This window comes from Thalassophryne amazonica, chromosome 18 (assembly GCF_902500255.1).
Source record: "Thalassophryne amazonica chromosome 18, fThaAma1.1, whole genome shotgun sequence".
NCBI lineage: Eukaryota > Metazoa > Chordata > Actinopteri > Batrachoidiformes > Batrachoididae > Thalassophryne > Thalassophryne amazonica.
In genome coordinates, this window is record NC_047120.1 from 67,614,100 (window position 1) to 67,634,555 (window position 20,456).

At 41.9% G+C, this 20,456-nt stretch overlaps 1 protein-coding gene across 1 annotated transcript; it reads left to right on the forward strand.

Annotated features, from left to right (window-relative positions):
• The first annotated feature begins 3,395 nt into the window (after positions 1-3,395).
• LOC117530424 lies at positions 3,396-20,197 on the forward strand. The gene is made up of 14 exons (XM_034193301.1): positions 3,396-3,502; positions 6,395-7,149; positions 8,327-8,528; positions 8,598-8,983; positions 9,172-9,297; positions 9,376-9,573; positions 10,593-10,730; positions 11,197-11,457; positions 12,032-12,212; positions 12,320-12,486; positions 12,575-12,709; positions 12,784-12,959; positions 19,505-19,692; positions 20,003-20,197. Exons 2-14 carry the CDS (start codon positions 6,406-6,408, stop codon positions 20,149-20,151), a joined length of 3,051 nt encoding a protein of 1,016 aa, XP_034049192.1. The 5' UTR covers positions 3,396-3,502; positions 6,395-6,405; the 3' UTR covers positions 20,152-20,197.
• The last annotated feature ends 259 nt before the right edge of the window (positions 20,198-20,456 follow it).

A 20,456-nucleotide genomic window follows, 5' to 3' on the forward strand; every position in this document is an offset into this window, starting at 1 on the left:
ACCATGATTAGTGCACAGGTGTGCCTTAGACTGTCCACAATAAAAGGCCACTCTGAAAGGTGCAGTTTTATCACACAGCACAATGCCACAGATGTCGCAAGATTTGAGGGAGCGTGCAGTTGGCATGCTGACAGCAGGATTGTCAGCCAGAGCTGTTGCTTGTGTATTGAATGTTCATTTCTCTACCATAAGCCGTCTCCAAAGGCGTTTCAGAGAATTTGGCAGTACATCCAACCAGCCTCACAACTGCAGACCACGTGTAACCACACCAGCCCAGGACCTCCACATCCAGCATGTTCACCTCCAAGATCGTCTGAGACCAGCCACTCGGACAGCTGCTGAAACAATCGGTTTGCATATCCAAAGAATTTCTGCACAAACTGTCAGAAACCGTCTCAGGGAAGCTCATCTGCATGCTCGTCGTCCTCATCGGGGTCCCGATCTGACTCCAGTTCGTCGTCGTAACCGACTTGAGTGGGCAAATGCTCACATTCGCTGGCGTTTGACACGTTGGAGAGGTGTTCTCTTCACGGATGAATCCCGGTTCACACTGTTCAGGGCAGATGGCAGACAGCGTGTGTGGCGTCGTGTGGGTGAGCGGTTTTCTGATGTCAATGTTGTGGATCGAGTGGCCCATGGTGGCGGTGGGGTTATGGTATGGGCAGGCGTCTGTTATGGACGAAGAACACAGGTGCATTTTATTGATGGCATTTTGAATGCACAGAGATACCGTGACGAGATCCTGAGGTCCATTGTTGTGCCATACATCCAAGAACATCACCTCATGTTGCAGCAGGATAATGCACGGCCCCATCTTGCAAGGATCTGTACACAATTCTTGGAAGCTGAAAATGTCCCAGTTCTTGCATGGCCGGCATACTCACCGGACATGTCACCCATTGAGCATGTTTGGGATGCTCTGGACCGGCGTATATGACAGCGTGTACCAGTTCCTGCCAATATCCAGCAACTTCGCACAGCCATTGAAGAGGAGTGGACCAACATTCCACAGGCCACAATTGACAACCTGATCAACTCTATGTGAAGGAGATGTGTTGCACTGCATGAGGCAAATGGTGGTCACACCAGATACTGACTGGTATCCCCCCCCAATAAAACAAAACTGCACCTTTCAGAGTGGCCTTTTATTGTGGGCAGTCTAAGGCACACCTGTGCACTAATCATGGTGTCTAATCAGCATCTTGATATGGCACACCTGTGAGGTGGGATGGATTATCTCAGCAAAGGAGAAGTGCTCACTATCACAGATTTAGACTGGTTTGTGAACAATATTTGAGGGAAATGGTGATATTGTGTATGTGGAAAAAGTTTTAGATCTTTGAGTTCATCTCATACAAAATGGCAGCAAAACCAAAAGTGTTGCATTTATATTTTTGTTGAGTGTATTTATCATGTACAGACAAGCAGGGTTCATCATAGAACCTGCTCCCTGCCCGCACAGGGTGGAGAATGGCACAAAGGTCAGTGTTGTGTAACTTATCATCACTTTGCTTCCCAGGAATGAAAACTTACAGGTTTATTACAGTATGTTCTCAGCGCTGGTGTGACTGGACATTTAAAAATCATGTGACACAATAGTTCATCTCAGCTGTGGCAGGTCAGGAAAGTGAAACTTTAGAGGCAGTGGTTCTGTTTTCTTTTCCAGTGACATCAGCTTCCTCCAGGGGCCTTTGTTTGAGTTTCTTTTCTTCATAAATCCACTGAGGAGCTTCTGTGTGGTTCAGCAAGCAGAAAGTGTCCATGAAATGATTTGTAAGTGTAGGAATGCTACAAACAAGTTGAGTGTGATGTTTAAAAACAGAAAACAGGCTGTAACTAGAAGGCACGCAGACTTCCGCCAAGTTATGTCCCACATCAATCCATATAATAAAAAGGGGAGTGGACTCTGTGTGTTTGTGTGTCTGGAGCGTCATCTGAAATCCACAAAGAGCTGATTTTTGTCCTTTGGCATACTTATGTATTTTTTCATGAGGATTCAAGTCGTGAAACAGTAAGGTGATCCGTCCAACACGCACTTCCACAATAAGAGCTTGCATTTCAAAATAAAAGCCTGTGAGGTTGCTGCACACCTGACAGAATTCATCAGTCTGTCCAGCCTCTTAACATCCCAGACAGCAGATTTAAATCTGGACATTTTCCGTGTGCATGTGTTGTGACCACAAACACAGCAAAACAGCAGAATTGTGTCTCAGCGGTGTCTCACACAGGCGAAAAAATAAAAAATGAATTTGATCTAATGTGAACACCGTCACAGTGCAAATATAAAACTTCAGTTATTCATAAATTCTTTACATGGAATATTGTCCTGGTTAAACAGCTTCAGAAAAGCTTATTGATGACAAATATTCATTTTGGAAAATTGAACACAACTGAAAACAGATTAAACCTTCAATAAAAAAAACTTTCATAAAAACCAAGAAATGTTTCTATGCCAATACTTAAAAAAATGTATCATCACTGTAAACAGATTTTCCCCAAAAGTCAGCTGTCCTCTGTATATAGTACAAATGACCACATCTAGAACCCATGATTCCCCACGGGTCAACATCTTAGTTTCAAAATAATATCTCTCATATTCTGGGATGTTATCCATCTGCTTACCAAATTTCATCAACATCCTCTCGAGTTACATGTTGCCATGCCTCAAACATTCTTCCAGATCACATCCAAAATGGAATCACTTATTCCCTTTAAGATTGTTGTTCTAGTAAGTCCCTTTGGCTGATCTTGTTTGCACTTGGGGTCGCCACGTTGAATTGGCACAATTTTTGTCGGATGCCCTTCATGATGGAACTCCACATTACATGAGAAAATGCGGCAGGGGTGGGGTTTGAACCGGGAACCTTCCACACTCAAACCAAGCGCACTAACCAATTGGCCCAAAGTTCTGCTTTACATGTGTTTGCCTGAACAAGTCCAGGTAGGCAAATTATTATGTTCAAGGTGCAAACACACGCAAAACAGGAGGTTCACCTGCATCCACCAGAATCCAAAGTATTAGAGCTGAAGATACAACAGCGTTTATTGCAGTTAATGATGTTTTTTTTTTTTGGTGAACCCACTCACACCTACACACGGACTCCATTCCTCTTTGCTAATCACAGGAAGAATCATTAGACTTGTTCACCGCCACAGTGAATGTACATGTTTGTTTGTATAAGCAGAAGGAAGAGAAGGATAAAAATAGAATAAATAACTGAACTAAATAAACTGATGTAAGAAGAAGAAGTTGTAGATCTCTCAGACGTCTTGTTCTTAAATCCATCACTGATCTCAGTGAGGGTTGGAGTGAGAACATGGGGAGGTTTCTAGAATCTGGTTACTTTCAGTTTCCTTTCTCTCTGACCTGACCAAGAATGAAACGTAGGAACAAGAGAGGGAGGGAAGGAGGGAGTGGAGCTGTGAGGATGAAAACAGAGGAAGCTTCCTGGGTCACTCAGCAGACTGAATTCTGAACAGTTCCTGTCAGCTGAAGAATTTGGTGAGCCTGAGCCTGATTTCTCTTCATTTGTTTGACTTTGGATTGTAGTTTCTTCATTTGCTTCCTCTTTGTAGACTAATAATCAACATTATTGTTATTGTTGTTACTGTTATACCAACGTACATGCCATTGTGCAATAGTCTAAGTAAACTTTTTGTGCAGCTTTTATTTATTTATTTGTTTGTTTGTTTGTTTATGTCACCAAAATTTGTGCAGTTTGATAGTTTGTCTGATTTTTTAAAATAATAGCAATGATGATGATGATAACAGAATGGTATTGTTAAAATATTTGATGCCAGTTCCAGTTAGCGTGTGATGTAGCATTATAGTTATGACTTTTTTTTTTTACTCAAAAAGGAATACTTCAAAAGTAAACACTGTTATAATTCCAAAAGGAACTACTTTAGATTAAAAATAAAAATTGCTGTTGTTGTAAGTTATACTAGATTCATCATTATTTGAGGACATCTGATTTCAAAAGCTTGTTTTAGAATCAAGATTGGCATCAAAATGTTAAATTAAGTTAGTTACTTGGCTGACAAAATGTTTTGGATAATGAGGGACTTATTCATTTAAGCAGATTAATCCCATTGAGATCGAGACCTCTTTCACAAGGGAGACCTGGACAGTTATAAAGTTTCCAATCCACCTAATCTGCATGTCTTTAAATGTGGGAGGAAACTGGAGCAAACCCACGTCCCATGACCTTCTTGCTGTGAGGCAACAGTGCTAACCACTAAGCCACCATTGTTATGCATAAAGCAAAAAACAAACAAACAAACAATCAAAAACTGTGCTGTTTCCAACCTCTGAGCTTTTTGGATCTTTCTGCAAAAGACAATAGTTAAATGTGGTAAAGTGTGAAAAACATTTTTCAGCTGTTTCTGACCTTTATTGTTCAAGCATCCACAGGCGGCAGAAGCAGATTTCACCGGGGTGGGCGGGGCGGTGGGGTGAGGTAATGGTTGACGCAACACTATAGCAAAGGGACGAAGTGGTTAAGTAGAAGAGTAATGTGGAAAAGTTTTGCCCTGGCAATATTAAATAATTAAATAGTTAAATTTTAATAATTTGTTTTTTGTAAGTAGGTTCTCAACTACATCAGCATTTACTTGTTATTAGTTGTGATTGGTAAGAAGAAGTGTACAAAATCAAATTTCTTTTATCTCTGGTTTACTTAATAATGTGTTTGTCTAACAATAAAATGTATGCTATGATGACATTTAATCAGTTGATGGCATGTATTCAGACAATTTTCTGAAGATTAAAGATGTCATTATTTGACCTGTGTGGGCGGGGGTGGGGGGGTTGGCAGCCTCTCTGCCCCATGTTTCCTCTACCTGTGGCAATTTATTAGTTGCGGAAGTACCTGATATATTATAATTAAATATTCAGTAAACGGCGATTCTTGTATTTCAACCGTAAAACACGGTGCTTACAGTTCCAGCCGTGTACACAGTACACGTGTTGGTTTCACATTTTGTGTTTTCTGTCTCTCTGCGTAGTGTATTTTAAAGTACACTAATTAATGATACTTAAAATAGCAGTAATTAAAGGGGGCCTATTGGGCAAAAATTGATTTGAGTTAATTATAGATGGTCCAGCTTCAGAGTTCTGCAAATCAATGTTCAATACAGAAGTTCCAGGGGCGGATCTTGCTTTACGTGAAGGGAAATGGGGGGGCTGTGACTTGGTTAGTAGGAGGTCTGACGGCATGCCTACTCCACCCCCTCCCCTCCCCCGGGCGCACACACACACACACACACACACACACACACACACACACACACACACACACACACACACACACACACACACACACACATAAAAAAAATTATAGGCCTTTTTCCTGCATTCTAATGGGATCTGGGAAGCTACAAACTTACTACATAATGATCCTTTTTTTACACAGTTTTTATTTTAAGCACTACAAATCATCTAATTCTCCATACAGCAGCGTTTTTTGATCAGAACCATATTAACCATATTTTATCACACCTTTTGTCAGCAGCTTGGGAGAAGGGGAGGGGAGGTTGCAACCCCCTTAAACACCCGCACCCTCCCCCCCACCCCCCCACCAGATCTGCCACTGAACTCCCCTGCTGTACGTGAAATTTAAGCCTGGAAAAGCGTATTTTAGACATTTGTGACATATGTCATGGTAGTCCATATCTGAACTCTTGGGAGAGACACTCACTGAACCAGCCTGTGCTCGCTGTGAAACGCCCACATGGTATGTGGAAGCCATAGAGGGGGCGTGGCAAGCAGCAGCTCCATTCTACATAAAGCCGTGAGCGTAGACACAAGATGTTTCTTTTAGGGTGCATCACCTCAATTAGCTTAGTGGATAAGGAGCTGGATTCAAATCCCACTCATGCTGCCTGTCTGTGTCCTTGGACAAGACACATAATCTACAGTGTCTCATTCCACGCAGCTGTAAATGTGTACGGGCCTCGGTTGGGAAAGTAACCTGCGTTGGACTGGTGTCCCGATCAGGGAAAGTCGTAGACTCTCCTCCGCTTGACGCTACGAAATCTAGAGATAAGTAGTGGCACCAACGGAAATCAGGGCCTAGATAGAAATTCTTACCTCAGTTAAGTGGGTGTGTGGGGTATTTTTGACTACTGTCCTTACTGTCTAATTGTAAGACACACTGTGATCCACGCTAGCGTGTTGGAAAAAACACGTAATACAAACCCTAAACCAAAAGTCTCTTTCCTGGTGTGTTTGTCTGACTTTGAGAAATGTAATTCAGTACGATTTCATTCAAACTAACATGTTTACGTCTGGTTTTAGTTGGACTAACACAATAATTCAGTTTTTTTTTTTTTTATTTCTGGCATCATGTAAATGTTTATGTACTGATAGCAGTTTGTTTGTTTCCCTGCACAGCATTAACGAAGATGAAGAAAGTTCTGAAAAATGTTTTGGCTTTGGTGAAGGAGCACCCATGTGGGATCCCTCTGGAGAAGATTGATCTGTTCTATAATATGAAATACCAAAAAAAGCTGTCTTTGTCCTCCTTGGGCTTCACCTCCATGGATGGCTTGGTCGCATCTCTGGATGAGTTGGTTGTGAGTGGGGAACTGGTCTTCTATAAGGCTCATCTTCAAGGTCAAGGTCAAGATGGGGCATCAACAGAAGCAGGAAAGAACAGCAAAAAATCCAAGAAGGTTCTCCAAAATATAGTGGAAATTGTTAAGATGCATCGAAATGGGATTCCTCTGAAGAAGCTGGCTGTAATTTATAACCAGAATTACCACCAGAATCTTACCTTGGCCTCTTTAGGATTCAACACCATTACCTGTCTAGTAGAGTCACTGGATGCTGATTTGGTAGTTGAGGGACAGCAGGTGTTCCATAAGAGCCACCGGCCTCAAAATCAGCACGGAGCTGGCACATTACCTGAAACACCACAAACAGCCGAGTCACATATTCGGAACAGTGACATTATCCAAAGTGTTCCTGTGTCACGGGTGCCTATGACCTTTGGTTGCAACCCTCATACAGAAATTATATTTGGAGCTGCTTTGAGTCCAGCTTCCTCTTTATTCTCCACCAGTGGCCTTGTTGGTAAACCAGTTATGATTCCATCCCAGCCAGCTGAGAAACTGACCCAAGGCCAGCTGCTCGAGAGGGTCACAGAGGTCAGTGGAAAAGTGGAAATGTGGCTTCGATCTATCTTTTGTACTTGAATGTACACTGTAAAAAAAAAAGTCTGTGAAATTAACGGTGAAATCCTGCCAAATCACAACATTAAAAAAAACTGTACAAAGAAAAACAGTTTAGAGCAATAATGTATAAAATGTGGAATGAAACTGAAGTGTGAATTTTACAGTACAAATATGTTAAAATAATCATATACCATTATAGAATTTACAAATGACTAGTTTAAACACAGAAAAAATGCAATACCAAAAACTGTACAACACAGTTAAATTTTACAGATGAGAACTTTCACAAATACAGTAAAATACTGATAATTAAGGGTTTGAAAAAAGAGGTGACATGTCTGTTTAAACTACATTTTGAGGATAATTAAATATAAGGTGACTGTTTTGCAGAGATTTTATCTTCTACATAGACACTAAAATGACAACAAGTTTACACTGTAAAATTTATATATTTTATGTAAAATCATTTTCATATTCACTGAAATTTTTTACAGAATTCTGGTAACCAAAGTTGCCAGAATTTTTCCGTAAAAACGAGATTTTTTTTTTTTTACAGTGTAGTTCTATTTCTTATTATAGTCATGTTCTGTTGATTAATAGTTGCAGTTTAGAATTTAAGAGTGAATATCCCGGGATCAAGCTGCTTATTTATTTATTTATTTATCTGTCTGTCTGTCTGTTAGCAAGATTACGTCAAAACCACTGCATGGATTTTGACGAAATTTTCACCACAGATAGATATTAGGCCATGGAAGACTCCAGAAAATTTTGGAGGTGATCTAGATTTGGATCCAGATCCGACTTTTGAATCAAGTTTCACTTTATATAGGCTTTGAAGGATTACTGTTAGCAGGATTACGGCAAAACTACTGAATGGATTTTGACAAAATTTTAAACACAGATACATATAAGGCCATGGAAGATTCCAGAAAATTTTGGAGATGATCGGGATCCAGATTCTGGATCAAGTTTCACTTTACATATAGGCGTTAAAGGATTACGTCAAAACTATTTCACGGATTCCCACCAAATTTGCACCACAGATGCATATTAGGGCATGGAATACTACATTGAATTTTGGAGGTGATTCGGATCCGGATTGGCAGATGCCAGAAATCTCTGATTGCTCTTGTTATGTTCTGCATTGCAGGTAATGAAAATATACCAACCGAAAACAATTCAACAACTAATAACTGACTATGCGCAACAGTTTGGCACAGAATTACCTCTGGACCAGTACATGTCTCTGTATGATCACTGGGAAGCCGGAAAACTGGACATTCAGTCTGGACCAGTAGCAAAATATGGAGCAGCGAAACATTCCAAGCCTGTTCTTTCACAAACCACTCCAGGTAGTAAAACATCACAGCGTGCATGTTCTGGTATCCTGTCCCAGTCTCATGATTAAAATGTGTCTCCAGATGCTCCCAAACAGCACAAGGACACAGACTCTGACCAGACACCGGACGTCCAGAAAACTCCTGAGAGAGAACAGCGAGAGCAAGCAGGCAGCATCATCAGTGAGTTAGACTTCCCAGCCCTGGGATCAAACATCAAATCAACCAGAGAGCAGACGCACAAGGCGCCACACAAAGACGGCAGCCTGCCCGTCTTCAGGGACGCTTATCACGCCCAGCTGAGAGAGAGGCACGGAGACAATGTGCGGGCGCAAGAGGCCGCAGAGAGGGACGAGAAAGAACTGGGCCAAAGGAGACACAGGAACCTGAATCCTGACGTGGTCAACAGCCTGGCAGAGGATGTGATACGAGAGATCGCTGCAGCGGGGGATAACGTTACCAAAGAAAAGGTGAGAAGTAAAACGTTGCTTCCCGTTTTCATTCTGCAGACCGTGAAGAGCTTTTATCCATAACTGCAACTTTCAGCTGAAAAAAACAAAAACGTCTGTCACAGAAGTCATTATGTTACCAGATGCTACAGGAAAAAAAAAAGAACAATCATCATCTACTCCATTTGGCACCTTTAATATGTGTCCAGGTGATGTCCAGAGTGTGCACATTGCTGCAGATTTCTTATCAGGAAGCAGATAGGCTCAGGTTCTGGAAAATTCAAGCTCTGAAAGACCTCGAGTACACCATGAGAGAGATCAACATGTTCATACAGGTTGGCACTCATGAAGTTGTAAATGCTTTTCACTCATCATGGACGGATATTTAAGGCTGGTTGGTGTCTTTGTGTTAGTGCACTGAAGCAGTGATGGCCATCTGCACCTTGTATGAGCTGGGCCAGGCACTGGCTGCTCTGAAGGACAAGAAGCGCTATGAAGAGCTGAACCTGGGGCCCCTCTGCAAACTGCCGCTCATCCATCGCTTGTTCAAGATCGACGGCAACACCAAGGATGATGATATCCACCAGATCGAGACAGTAGACATCTTAAGGGTACGTGGTTTAATTAACTGAAGGAGCTCCTTCCACAACAGCAGTTTAATGTGGAAGACATCAGAGCGCTGGTGTCTAGTAGTCTGTGTTAGTGATACACGCAAGCTTTTAACTGATTACAAAAACCTGTTGTGGTTATTTAGTTCTTAGAATCCTCCAACTTTTTTTTGAAAGCTAACACAACTTCCTGTCTTTATTGCACACTCACTCCCCAAACATGGTTCCTCAAACTGAATGAATAATGACTTCCTGGTGACTTAATCATGACACCACTTATACCAATCAATTGTAAATATTTTGCTGATCAGTTTAATCTTTAGATCACCTCTCCAGAGATTTTCGCTGTTTTGCAGTTATGAATCTCGCGGTCCGTGACTTACGCGAGAGGTCAGTTTCAGCAGTGTTCCGGTTCAGGGCACAGTTTAAACAAACCTCATGAAGTGTGCACAATAAGACAATATCGGGGCGCGGCAGAAGTCCATCACAGGTGCTACACCTCCTCTAGATAACCCTCTCAGCTTGGGAGAATGTCTCATTATAATCACTTGTGAACACGCTGGATCAACGCCATCCACATCCTCGCTAGCCATTGGTTACATATACTGTGAACTGCCAGAACTCTGCTCCATTCTGGGAAGCGCAGGGAGCCACCAGGGGGATTATGGGAAACGTTAAAGTACTGAATAACAGAGAACAGTTTTTTTCAAGGCCATGTTTTTGTTTACTTTTGCTCGAGCTTCTCCAAAAGATAATCATCATGAGATATCTGCCCAAGTAATGTTCCCACTAAGTTTGGTAAAATCAGGGTGGCTGTTTTTTTAGTTATTTTGTTCACAGATGGACACATACACAGGTCCGATTGTGATACCCTGTCTTGCCGCTTCACTGGTGCGGAGGGTCATAATTGTTTTAAAACTTATTTGATTTACTGCTTACGAATCCAGTTGATGGAAGCGTGTTGTTTACGTGTAGCTTCTTAACATTTTTGCTTAATTTCGATTACTGTTTTCTTTATTCAGCAACTTCAGCTTTTTCGGCAAAAAAACAAAGGCACAGTAGACCTGGCAGAGTTCATGAAGCACCTGGCCGACCACTACAACTGCAACTCTCCCTACGAACTGGGTATCAGGATAACCAGCATTGGACTGGCCATATCGGTAAGCAGCGCTAACTTTTACTGGTGATGTAATAAGTCATCCAGACTGCATATAATCAGAAACTGAACTGATTTGTGATCCTTGAATCTGCAAAACAAACAACAAAAAAAAAAGCTCAACCAAGCATCTAGACAGCATATTGCCGCGGTGCCGTGTTGCAGAAACCAAGTTTAGAGGTTTATTAGCAGAACAACCCCCGTTTCTCCTTGGTTTTGATAGAAAAAATAGATAATACATAAACAAAAGCAAACATTTTTTTCTGTTTAACTTTATTTTAATACCATTAGTTACCATTAACGGTAGCAGAGCGAGCTAATTAGCAGAGCTAATTGGACTGCTAATGGTTTTCAAGCTTTTGAAGCTGCTAACAAAAAAGTTAGTGTTGTGAATTAACTGTTAGCTGATTGGCTGAACTGGGCCCACTACTGCTTACAGTGAACTTTTTACATTCATCTCTCCTCTTCAGTCCATAGGAAAGGTGAATCGTAATCAGAGCACCATCATGGTTCAGGCCAGAGATGCGATACAGAAAGACCTGGAGGAGGAGATTCATGAACGCATGAGGAAGCTGAAAAAGAGCGTGATGGAGCCATTGCAAGGGGCCGCCCCCTTTTCCGCTTCAGGAAGCACGGCCTTTAGGAACAGCTACATTTCTATGACAGCAGCTGAGGTCGTGCTGGCGGTTTTTACAAATGCAGAAGGAGTTTTCAGTCCCAGGATGGCTAAGGTAAGTACTGGACACCAACCGTTCATTTAATTCTCTCATTTTGTTGTTCCGTAGTGGACCAGACTTGGCCTGCATGCATTCTGTTTCTCTGTGGGTCTGCAGACACGAGTCCCAGGTGGTGAATGACTGAAGACACCTGACTTAGCTAAATAAAGCAGGGAGGACTAGAAAACATGCAGTGTGAAATAAGTGGCGTAATTTTGTGCAGCTTTTGTGTGTCATTTCATGGTTTGCGTGTTGTGATGCCTTGATGCTCAAGGCATCTTAAGGTACCTTAAAATGCCTTGATGCCCACTTTTGGCCTTGGTGTTGAGAGGCTTGGCCTTGAGGATTTGGGCCTGTCCAGATGAACATGTTTCTGTTCATGTAATATCTTGGAGGTAGTAGCTGCTAGCACGGTCTTCATTGGAAATTATTCTAATGGGCAACACATTCACTGAAAATGAATGGTTGGCAAGCTAACAGCCAAAACCAATGACAACAAATCCATTTTCAGTTGGTTGTGAGGAGTGATGATGTTGTTTGCAGTCTCTCGGAATAAAAGTAATATATATATTTTATTTTTCCAATACAGCACGTCCAGAACTTCCTGATTCAGGTTTCAGGTGATCGGTTGGCGACTGCTCTGTTTCAGCTGGCTATCTGCGGGGGTTCTCTTGACGTTCCAAAGGACTTGGTGCCTAAAGATAAGCCATCCAATAACGTTCAGATGACTAAAAATGAGGCTAAACCCGTCACTTCTCTCCCAAGTGAAGGTACTGATGCAGAACACGACTGTGCAATTACATGAGTAAGACTTTCCTCTCATGAAGTCGCTGAGCGATGGAGCAGGTCCATAAATATGTCTTCATCTGCTCCTCAGCTGCTGTGAAACAGTTTCTTAAAGAAAACCTGTCCGGTCATACGTCGCCCATCACTCTGGGCTACATCGCTGTTCTGGAGAGAAAGTTGGCCAAACATTTCCAGGTCAACAATTTTATCTCATTACAACAAGGCAGCTTTCTGGAGTTCCTAGTGAAGCACATTCAGGTGGGTGATCACAAAGATCTAACACCATAACTTAAATAGACCAGGTGGCTTTGCCTGAATGATACAAGTTCTCTCTGATTACATGCAGCTACTGCAGGAGACTGTTGGTTTTACTCTCAATCTGGGCAGCATCACAGAGGGCAGTGGCTTCAGACCCACCAGACAAGACATATTTGAGTTCATCAAACAGTGTGGAGACATAACCTCGACTGATCCAGATGCAGTAAGTTTAAAAACAGACAAAAGGATCTCGGTATGTGACAGGAACATCATTAACGTCACGCCTTGTTTTTGCAGCTCTTCCATATCGAGTCAGCACTGAGGTCTCACTACGGGGTCCAGGACAGTCGTGACCTTTGCCTCGGCTCTCTGCGGATGTTGGCCGATCTTGTCCGACGTCAGAGAGAGATGTTGGCTGGAGCTGGAATCAGCGAAGTCTACTATGAGTCAGCCCTCTTTGCTAACCACAGCAGGTAGAGGCCACTTGTGTGCTGTCAATAAACACTCAAAATGTGTAATGAAAAGAATCAGCAGTGGCCTTAGTGGCCACCAGGACCCTGTGATCAGCAACGAGGCTTCATACATCACGTGCAAACAAAGTGCCTGACCTATTTGACATGTGACTACCTGTTGGACTATGCTAACGTTCTTATTTAAAGTTTCTTTGAGGGCTCTCAGTTGTCTAGGTGGTTTCCATAGGAGAGAACCTTGAATCTTCGACTGGACTGGGTTGCTTGACTCCCATACGTACAGGTGAGGACCAGCAAACTTCCTGTTTTGGTCCCTGTTACCACCTTGTAACATAATAATTGGCAGGTGTTCTTTTATATTTTAGTTTAAATAAGAATAGTAGAGAAGGCTGAATCTGCAACTGGGCTGGGTTGCTTGACGCGAGGATGTTTTGCTTCTAATCGCAGAAGCTTCCTCAGCTAAATTTTTTGCTCTGGTAGTCTGACTTCTGTCTTGACTCTTGTAGAGAAGAATAACAGAATCCAGCAAAAGCTGGAGTTTTAAACCTAACAAGACCCAGGTCAAAGCAGTTTCAGTCTTTTGTTCATGGTAATGAGTCATTCACATTGTCAGCAGCATCGTCAGGAGAGGCATCAGTCCCATCATTAGGAGGGACAGCTGTCCTGTCATTAGGAGAGTGCTAACTAGAGCACAATAGGTGGTAATTAGAGCAGTTGTTAGTCACTAGCCAATAGCAGTTTGCCTCTCTGTAGGAGGAGTCTGGTTAGGTTTAAAACTCCAGCTTCTGCTGGGTTCTGTTATTCTTCTCTACAAGACTCAAGACAGAAGTCAGACTACCAGAGCAAGAAATTTAGCTGAGGAAGCTTCTGCGATTAGAAGTGAAACGTCCTCGCGTCAAGCAACCCAGCCCAGTCGCAGATTCAGCCTTCTCTACTATTCTTATTTAAACTAAAATATAAAAGAATACCTGCCAATTATTGTGTTACAAGGTGGTAACAGGGACCAAAACAGGAAGTTTGCTGGTCCTCACCTGTACGTATGGGAGTCCAAAGTTTCATAGCGGAATATCCAATATCTTAGGTGCCTTTGTTTGTGAGGAAAGGCTTAAGGCACCTTGACACTTGCAAGAATTTGATTCCCGCACTGCCGCGCAATTTGTTGTGCTAGTGTCTCCCGCTTTGTTCCGCTGGACACCACATGCTATATAAAATAATCATTTCATAGCCGATGATGCATTTGCTCTAAGAACTTAGCTGATGAAACCATTCCCTCATCGCTCCCAGAATCACAGAGAAATTATCTACAGCTGCAGGTTTTCTCATGCACATCGTGCGGTGGAGAACACACTTGGAATCTTGTCTCAAAGGTAATTATTTATAATGTATATATTTTAATGGATTGGTAAAACAATTGCATTTTGATTCCTTCTTATGAGTTAGATAACGTATCTGTAAAATTATGTTTATTGTAGATGTAACATCTCTTCATAATCGTTCAAATGCCCTGAGCACATTAACACACAGTGACATGCAGTGTTTTCAAATAAGTTGCACAGTGTTCACAATTAATTCTCGAAATTAATGCGTGCCAGAAGTTTTGAACATTTTAAAATCTTCTTTGCATGCTGGCACACAGCCGCACACAGTTTACAACAGTTTACGACGGGTTTACTCGGAGATCGAATTTGTGCAAGTGTCAAGGTGCCTTTATTACTGACTTTGACCTCACAGGTGAAGCCGTGATCTTTGCGGTATCAGTGGACACCCTGATTGCAGCACCCTAGAAGATGTGTGAGCAGTAGGAGTGTCTGGACTTGTGTTGATCTTGGATCAAGGCTAAGATCTTGGCTTTCAATGATTTCCTGGACACGGCCATCAGAAGTTTATCTGTTTGCTGTGAAAGTGTGGAAGTTGGAGAAACATTCACTTATCTCTGCATTGGTATTCATGTCTCTGGGCCCTCGGCCTTTGAGGTCTAGAGACACCTGGGAAAAGCTTATGGAGTCACAAGTTCGTGGGTCAGATGAGGATATCTTTGCAGGAGAAAGAAAGTCCAAGTCTGTATGGTCCTGGTGCTACCTGTCTCACTATAGGATTGTGACCTCAGGAGACAACTGGATTTTCTTTTTCTTTTTTTTTTTTCAAATTCTTTATTTGGAGAAGCAAATGTTAAAGCACATCCCTTTCTGATACAATAGAATGACCAATCAATCAATCAATCAATTTTTTTAGATAGCGCCAAATCACAACAAACAGTTGCCCCAAGGCGCTTTATATTGTAAGGCAAGGCCATACAATAATTATGTAAAACCCCAACGGTCAAAACGACCCCCTGTGAGCAAGCACTTGGCTACAGTGGGAAGGAAAAACTCCCTTTTAACAGGAAGAAACCTCCAGCAGAACCAGGCTCAGGGAGGGGCAGTCTTCTGCTGGGACTGGTTGGGGCTGAGGGAGAGAACCAGGAAAAAGACATGCTGTGGAGGGGAGCAGAGATCGATCACTAATGATTAAATGCAGAGGGATGCATACAGAGCAAAAAGAGAAAGAAACAGTGCATCATGGGAACCCCCCAGCAGTCTACGTCTATAGCAGCATAACTAAGGGATGGTTCAGGGTCACCTGATCCAGCCCTAACTATAAGCTTTAGCAAAAAGGAAAGGTTTAAGCCTAATCTTAAAAGTAGAGAGGGTGTCTGTCTCCCTGATCTGAATTGGGAGCTGGTTCCACAGGAGAGGAGCCTGAAAGCTGAAGTCTCTGCCTCCCATTCTACTCTTACAAACCCTAGGAACTACAAGTAAGCCTGCAGTCTGAGAGCGAAGCGCTCTATTGGGGTGATATGGTACTACGAGGTCCCTAAGATAAGATGGGACCTGATTATTCAAAACCTTATAAGTAAGAAGAATAATTTTAAATTCTATTCTAGAATTAACAGGAAGCCAATGAAGAGAGGCCAATATGGGTGAGATATGCTCTCTCCTTCTAGTCCCCGTCAGTACTCTAGCTGCAGCATTTTGAATTAACTGAAGGCTTTTTAGGGAACTTTTAGGACAACCTGATAATAATGAATTACAATAGTCCAGCCTAGAGGAAATAAATGCATGAATTAGTTTTTCAGCATCACTCTGAGACAAGACCTTTCTGATTTTAGAGATATTGCGTAAATGCAAAAAAGCAGTCCTACATATTTGTTTAATATGCGCTTTGAATGACATATCCTGATCAAAAATGACTCCAAGATTTCTCACAGTATTACTAGAGGTCAGGGTAATGCCATCCAGAGTAAGGATCTGGTTAGATACCATGTTTCTAAGATTTGTGGGGCCAAGTACAATAACTTCAGTTTATCTGAGTTTAAAAGCAGGAAATTAGAGGTCATCCATGTCTTTATGTCTGTAAGACAATCCTGCAGTTTAGCTAATTGGTGTGTGTCCTCTGGCTTCATGGATAGATAAAGCTGGGTATCATCTGCGTAACAATGAAAATTTAAGCAATACCGTCTAATAATACTGCCTAAGGGAAGCATATATAAAGTGAATAAAATTGGTCCTAGCACAGAACCTTGTGGAACTCCATAATTAACTTTAGTCTGTGAAGAAGATTCCCCATTTACATGAACAAATTGTAATCTATTAGACAAATATGATTCAAACCACCGCAGCGCAGTGCCTTTAATACCTATGGCATGCTCTAATCTCTGTAATAAAATTTTATGGTCAACAGTATCAAAGCAGCACTGAGGTCTAACAGAACAAGCACAGAGATGAGTCCACTGTCCGAGGCCATAAGAAGATCATTTGTAACCTTCACTAATGCTGTTTCTGTACTATGATGAATTCTAAAACCTGACTGAAACTCTTCAAATAGACCATTCCTCTGCAGATGATCAGTTAGCTGTTTTACAACTACCCTTTCAAGAATTTTTGAGAGAAAAGGAAGGTTGGAGATGGCCTATAATTAGCTAAGATAGCTGGGTCAAGTGATGGCTTTTTAAGTAATGGTTTAATTACTGCCACCTTAAAAGCCTGTGGTACATAGCCAACTAACAAAGATAGATTGATCATATTTAAGATTGAAGCATTAAATAATGGTAGGGCTTCCTTGAGCAGCCTGGTAGGAATGGGGTCTAATAAACATGTTGATGGTTTGGATGAAGTAACTAATGAAAATAACTCAGACAGAACAATCGGAGAGAAAGAGTCTAACCAAATACCGGCATCACTGAAAGCAGCCAAAGATAACGATACGTCTTTGGGATGGTTATGAGTAATTTTTTCTCTAATAGTTAAATTTTGTTAGCAAAGAAAGTCATGAAGTCATTACTAGTTAAGTTAATGGAATACTCAGCTCAATAGAGCTCTGACTCTTTGTCAGCCTGGCTACAGTGCTGAAAAGAAACCTGGGGTTGTTCTATTTTCTTCAATTAGTGATGAGTAGAAAGATGTCCTAGCTTTACGGAGGGCTTTTTTTATAGAGCAACAGACTCTTTTTCCAGGCTAAGTGAAGATCTTCTAAATTAGTGAGACGCCATTTCCTCTCCAACTTACGGGTTATCTGCTTTAAGCTACGAGTTTGTGAGTTATACCACGGAGTCAGACACTTCTGATTTAAAGCTCTCTTTTTCAGAGGAGCTACAGCATCCAAAGTTGTCTTCAATGAGGATGTAAAACTATTGACGAGATACTCTATCTCCCTTACAGAGTTTAGGTAGCTACTCTGCACTGTGTTGTTATATGGCATTAGAGAACATAAAGAAGGAATCATATCCTTAAACCTAGTTACAGCGCTTTCTGAAAGACTTCTAGTGTAATGAAACTATTCCCTACTGCTGGGTAGTCCATCAGAGTAAATGTAAATGTTATTAAGAAATGATCAGACAGAAGGGAGTTTTCAGGGAATACTGTTAAGTCTTCTATTTCCATACCATAAGTCAGAACAAGATCTAAGATATGATTAAAGTGGTGGGTGGACTCATTTACTTTTTGAGCAAAGCCAATAGAGTCTAATAATAGATTAAATGCAGTGTTGAGGCTGTCATTCTCAGCATCTGTGTGGATGTTAAAATCGCCCACTATAATTATCTTATCTGAGCTAAGCACTAAGTCAGACAAAAGGTCTGAAAATTCACAGAGAAACTCACAGTAACGACCAGGTGGACGATAGATAATAACAAATAAAACTGGTTTTTGGGACTTCCAATTTGGATGGACAAGACTAAGAGACAAGCTTTCAAATGAATTAAAGCTCTGTCCACCACCACCACCCCTCGATTAGGGTATGGAAAAAGAAAGTGTATTGCTAATCCATCTTTGGCCCCTGATTGAAAATGTCAACCTCTCCAGAATGTAAATGCTCTGAACAATTTTAAACCGTTGTTCAATTGTGGGCACTTCCGGTTTTACCCACTTCCTAGTAATAGTCTTTTTGCTTGCTGCCAAAAGAATTGCCAACAGATGCCTGTCTTTCAGAGTCCAGTTGTCCAATGGTATGTCTCCAAAGTACAGGGCTTCACAGCTGCTAGGAATGTCTTTGGTAAAAATGTTCTTTAGGTGCTCACCAAGCTGCACCCAGAAGGGTCTGATCACTCGACAACTCCAAAAAATATGAAAATGATTTGCATTATTTGTGCCACAGAGTCTCCAGCAGATGTTCACAACTGGATGTTCTTTGGTCTCTTTGTAGGATCTTTTAGTACCACTGGAATGATTTTGTGTCACATGAATTATTTCTTAGGGAGACTAAGAGGAGGGGTGTCACGTGCATTGTGAGGGAAGGTCAGCTGTAACAGTTTGGACATATGGTGTGCTTCTCTGGACATGATCCAGCACACAGGTGTCTCTGTGTGCTGGATCTGTCTGTCACCTGACTGTGACAGACAGAGGGTTACTTTTGAGAAGTGGGGTCGTAGCAGTTGTCTGTGTGGGTGGTTGCCATCCAGGACCAAAGACAGTTCCATTGTGTGGTGGGTGCAGTGACGTGCAGCACCATAGCATGTTCCAAAACCTAATTGCCCTGTTAATTGCTGCCAATATTGTATCTCCAAAAACAGTAACTCGTCATCTTAGGCGCTCTTCCTGTCACTAACTGGAGAGATAGACTGATAGCTATCCAGCTAGTTAGCTTTATTTTTACCCAAATGATAAACTACAGTTAAACAGTCAAGTCATGTACTGTGAGGGTACCTGTAACCAGCAACAGAGAACCACCATAATAACAGTGGGTGGAAAAAGACAGTCATTTTTCATTGGAAATAAAGACATTTCTGACATAGTTGCACTCACCCTGATAATCTCTGTTTTAAATGTGTAAATATCTGCACAAATTCAAATCCATGCTCAAATGTGTTCATGTTTAGAGCATTTTGCTCCAGAAGCAGCAGATGTAGTGGAAGAACTGAACATCAGGTAGCCCAAAGTTTGTCTTGGAGACCAGAACATGAAAAAAAACCCCACATCATCAACCTGCCAAATGCCTTTTTATCCTCGATCGTTGTATTGATGTAGAAAACTGGCACCTTAACTCTTCCTTCTGTAACCTTCTGTTCTCCACAGCCCTCCTGTGGTCAAAGCTCAGGGTGCTTGTGATACGGTGGGTCTTCTCGGTGAGGTTTCCAAGGTCCAGGCCCTGGCCAGCTTGCTCTCCTGCCCTTTGCTGGAGGACTTAAGTCAGTGGAGCCAGTGGGATCTCATCTTTAAACCCTGCCATGGCTCCCTCAAAGATTTTATTGAAAGGAATGCAGGTACGTTTTGGTCACACTGCGCTTGGGCCTATACCCAACAGGGACTAGATTTTCTTTGCAATCAGTCACCTCAGTACAAGCTTTCAGTGGTGAGCACCACGTTAAGATAAGATGAGGAGCTCATCACTGAAATCATCTGCAGGCTTGATGGGTTGGAAGGAAAATCTGCATGATCTAGGCCCGTCATGACACCCTGAATGCACACTTGTGGGTTAATTTTTTTGTAAATATACATTTGGTAACCCTCAGTGAGTGTAAACTTAATTTTGTCCAATATCTCTGCTTACTGTGCTCTCTTCCTAAAACACAGCTAATAGCGGCCTGGCAGCGCTAGAGGTGTCCCCCGGTTTGCTGCTCAGAATCACCACCCACACAGGAGACAAGCCTTTTTCTTGTGCTGCTATGAACCTGGACCCCATCGGCACAGCGGGCCACCTATGTGTCCATGGTGGTAACTGACGGGATTGCCAATGCTCCCATGGCTCTGCTAGCAAATCACGTGGAGAGTTTCGCTGGCAGCGGCTGTGGCTAAAGAAAAGTAATGTAGCAACTGTGTGTCATTGCATTTTGCTTGTGTATACTTTACTGTTCAGTAGATTTATTTTACGTTATGATTTAAAAAACAATCTAAGCCATGGTTATAAATAATATTGTACATAGATGGGCTAAGTTTTGATGAGATGGGCTATTGAGTTGTTGATAGATTTGACTCGTACTGCTGTGTAGACGTCTTCCAGTTGCAACTTGACTAGATAATCACCACT

What these genes read in the sequence shown, in the direction of transcription:
- LOC117530424 (XM_034193301.1), top strand. Translation starts at nt 6,406, where the DNA reads ATGAAGAAAGTTCTGAAAAATGTTTTGGCTTTGGTGAAGGAGCACCCA. An exon ending in TCTTTCACAAACCACTCCAG is followed by an intron (nt 8,529 to 8,597) that starts GTAGTAAAACAT and finishes ATGTGTCTCCAG; the next exon opens with ATGCTCCCAAACAGCACAAG. An exon ending in ATAACGTTACCAAAGAAAAG is followed by an intron (nt 8,984 to 9,171) that starts GTGAGAAGTAAA and finishes ATATGTGTCCAG; the next exon opens with GTGATGTCCAGAGTGTGCAC.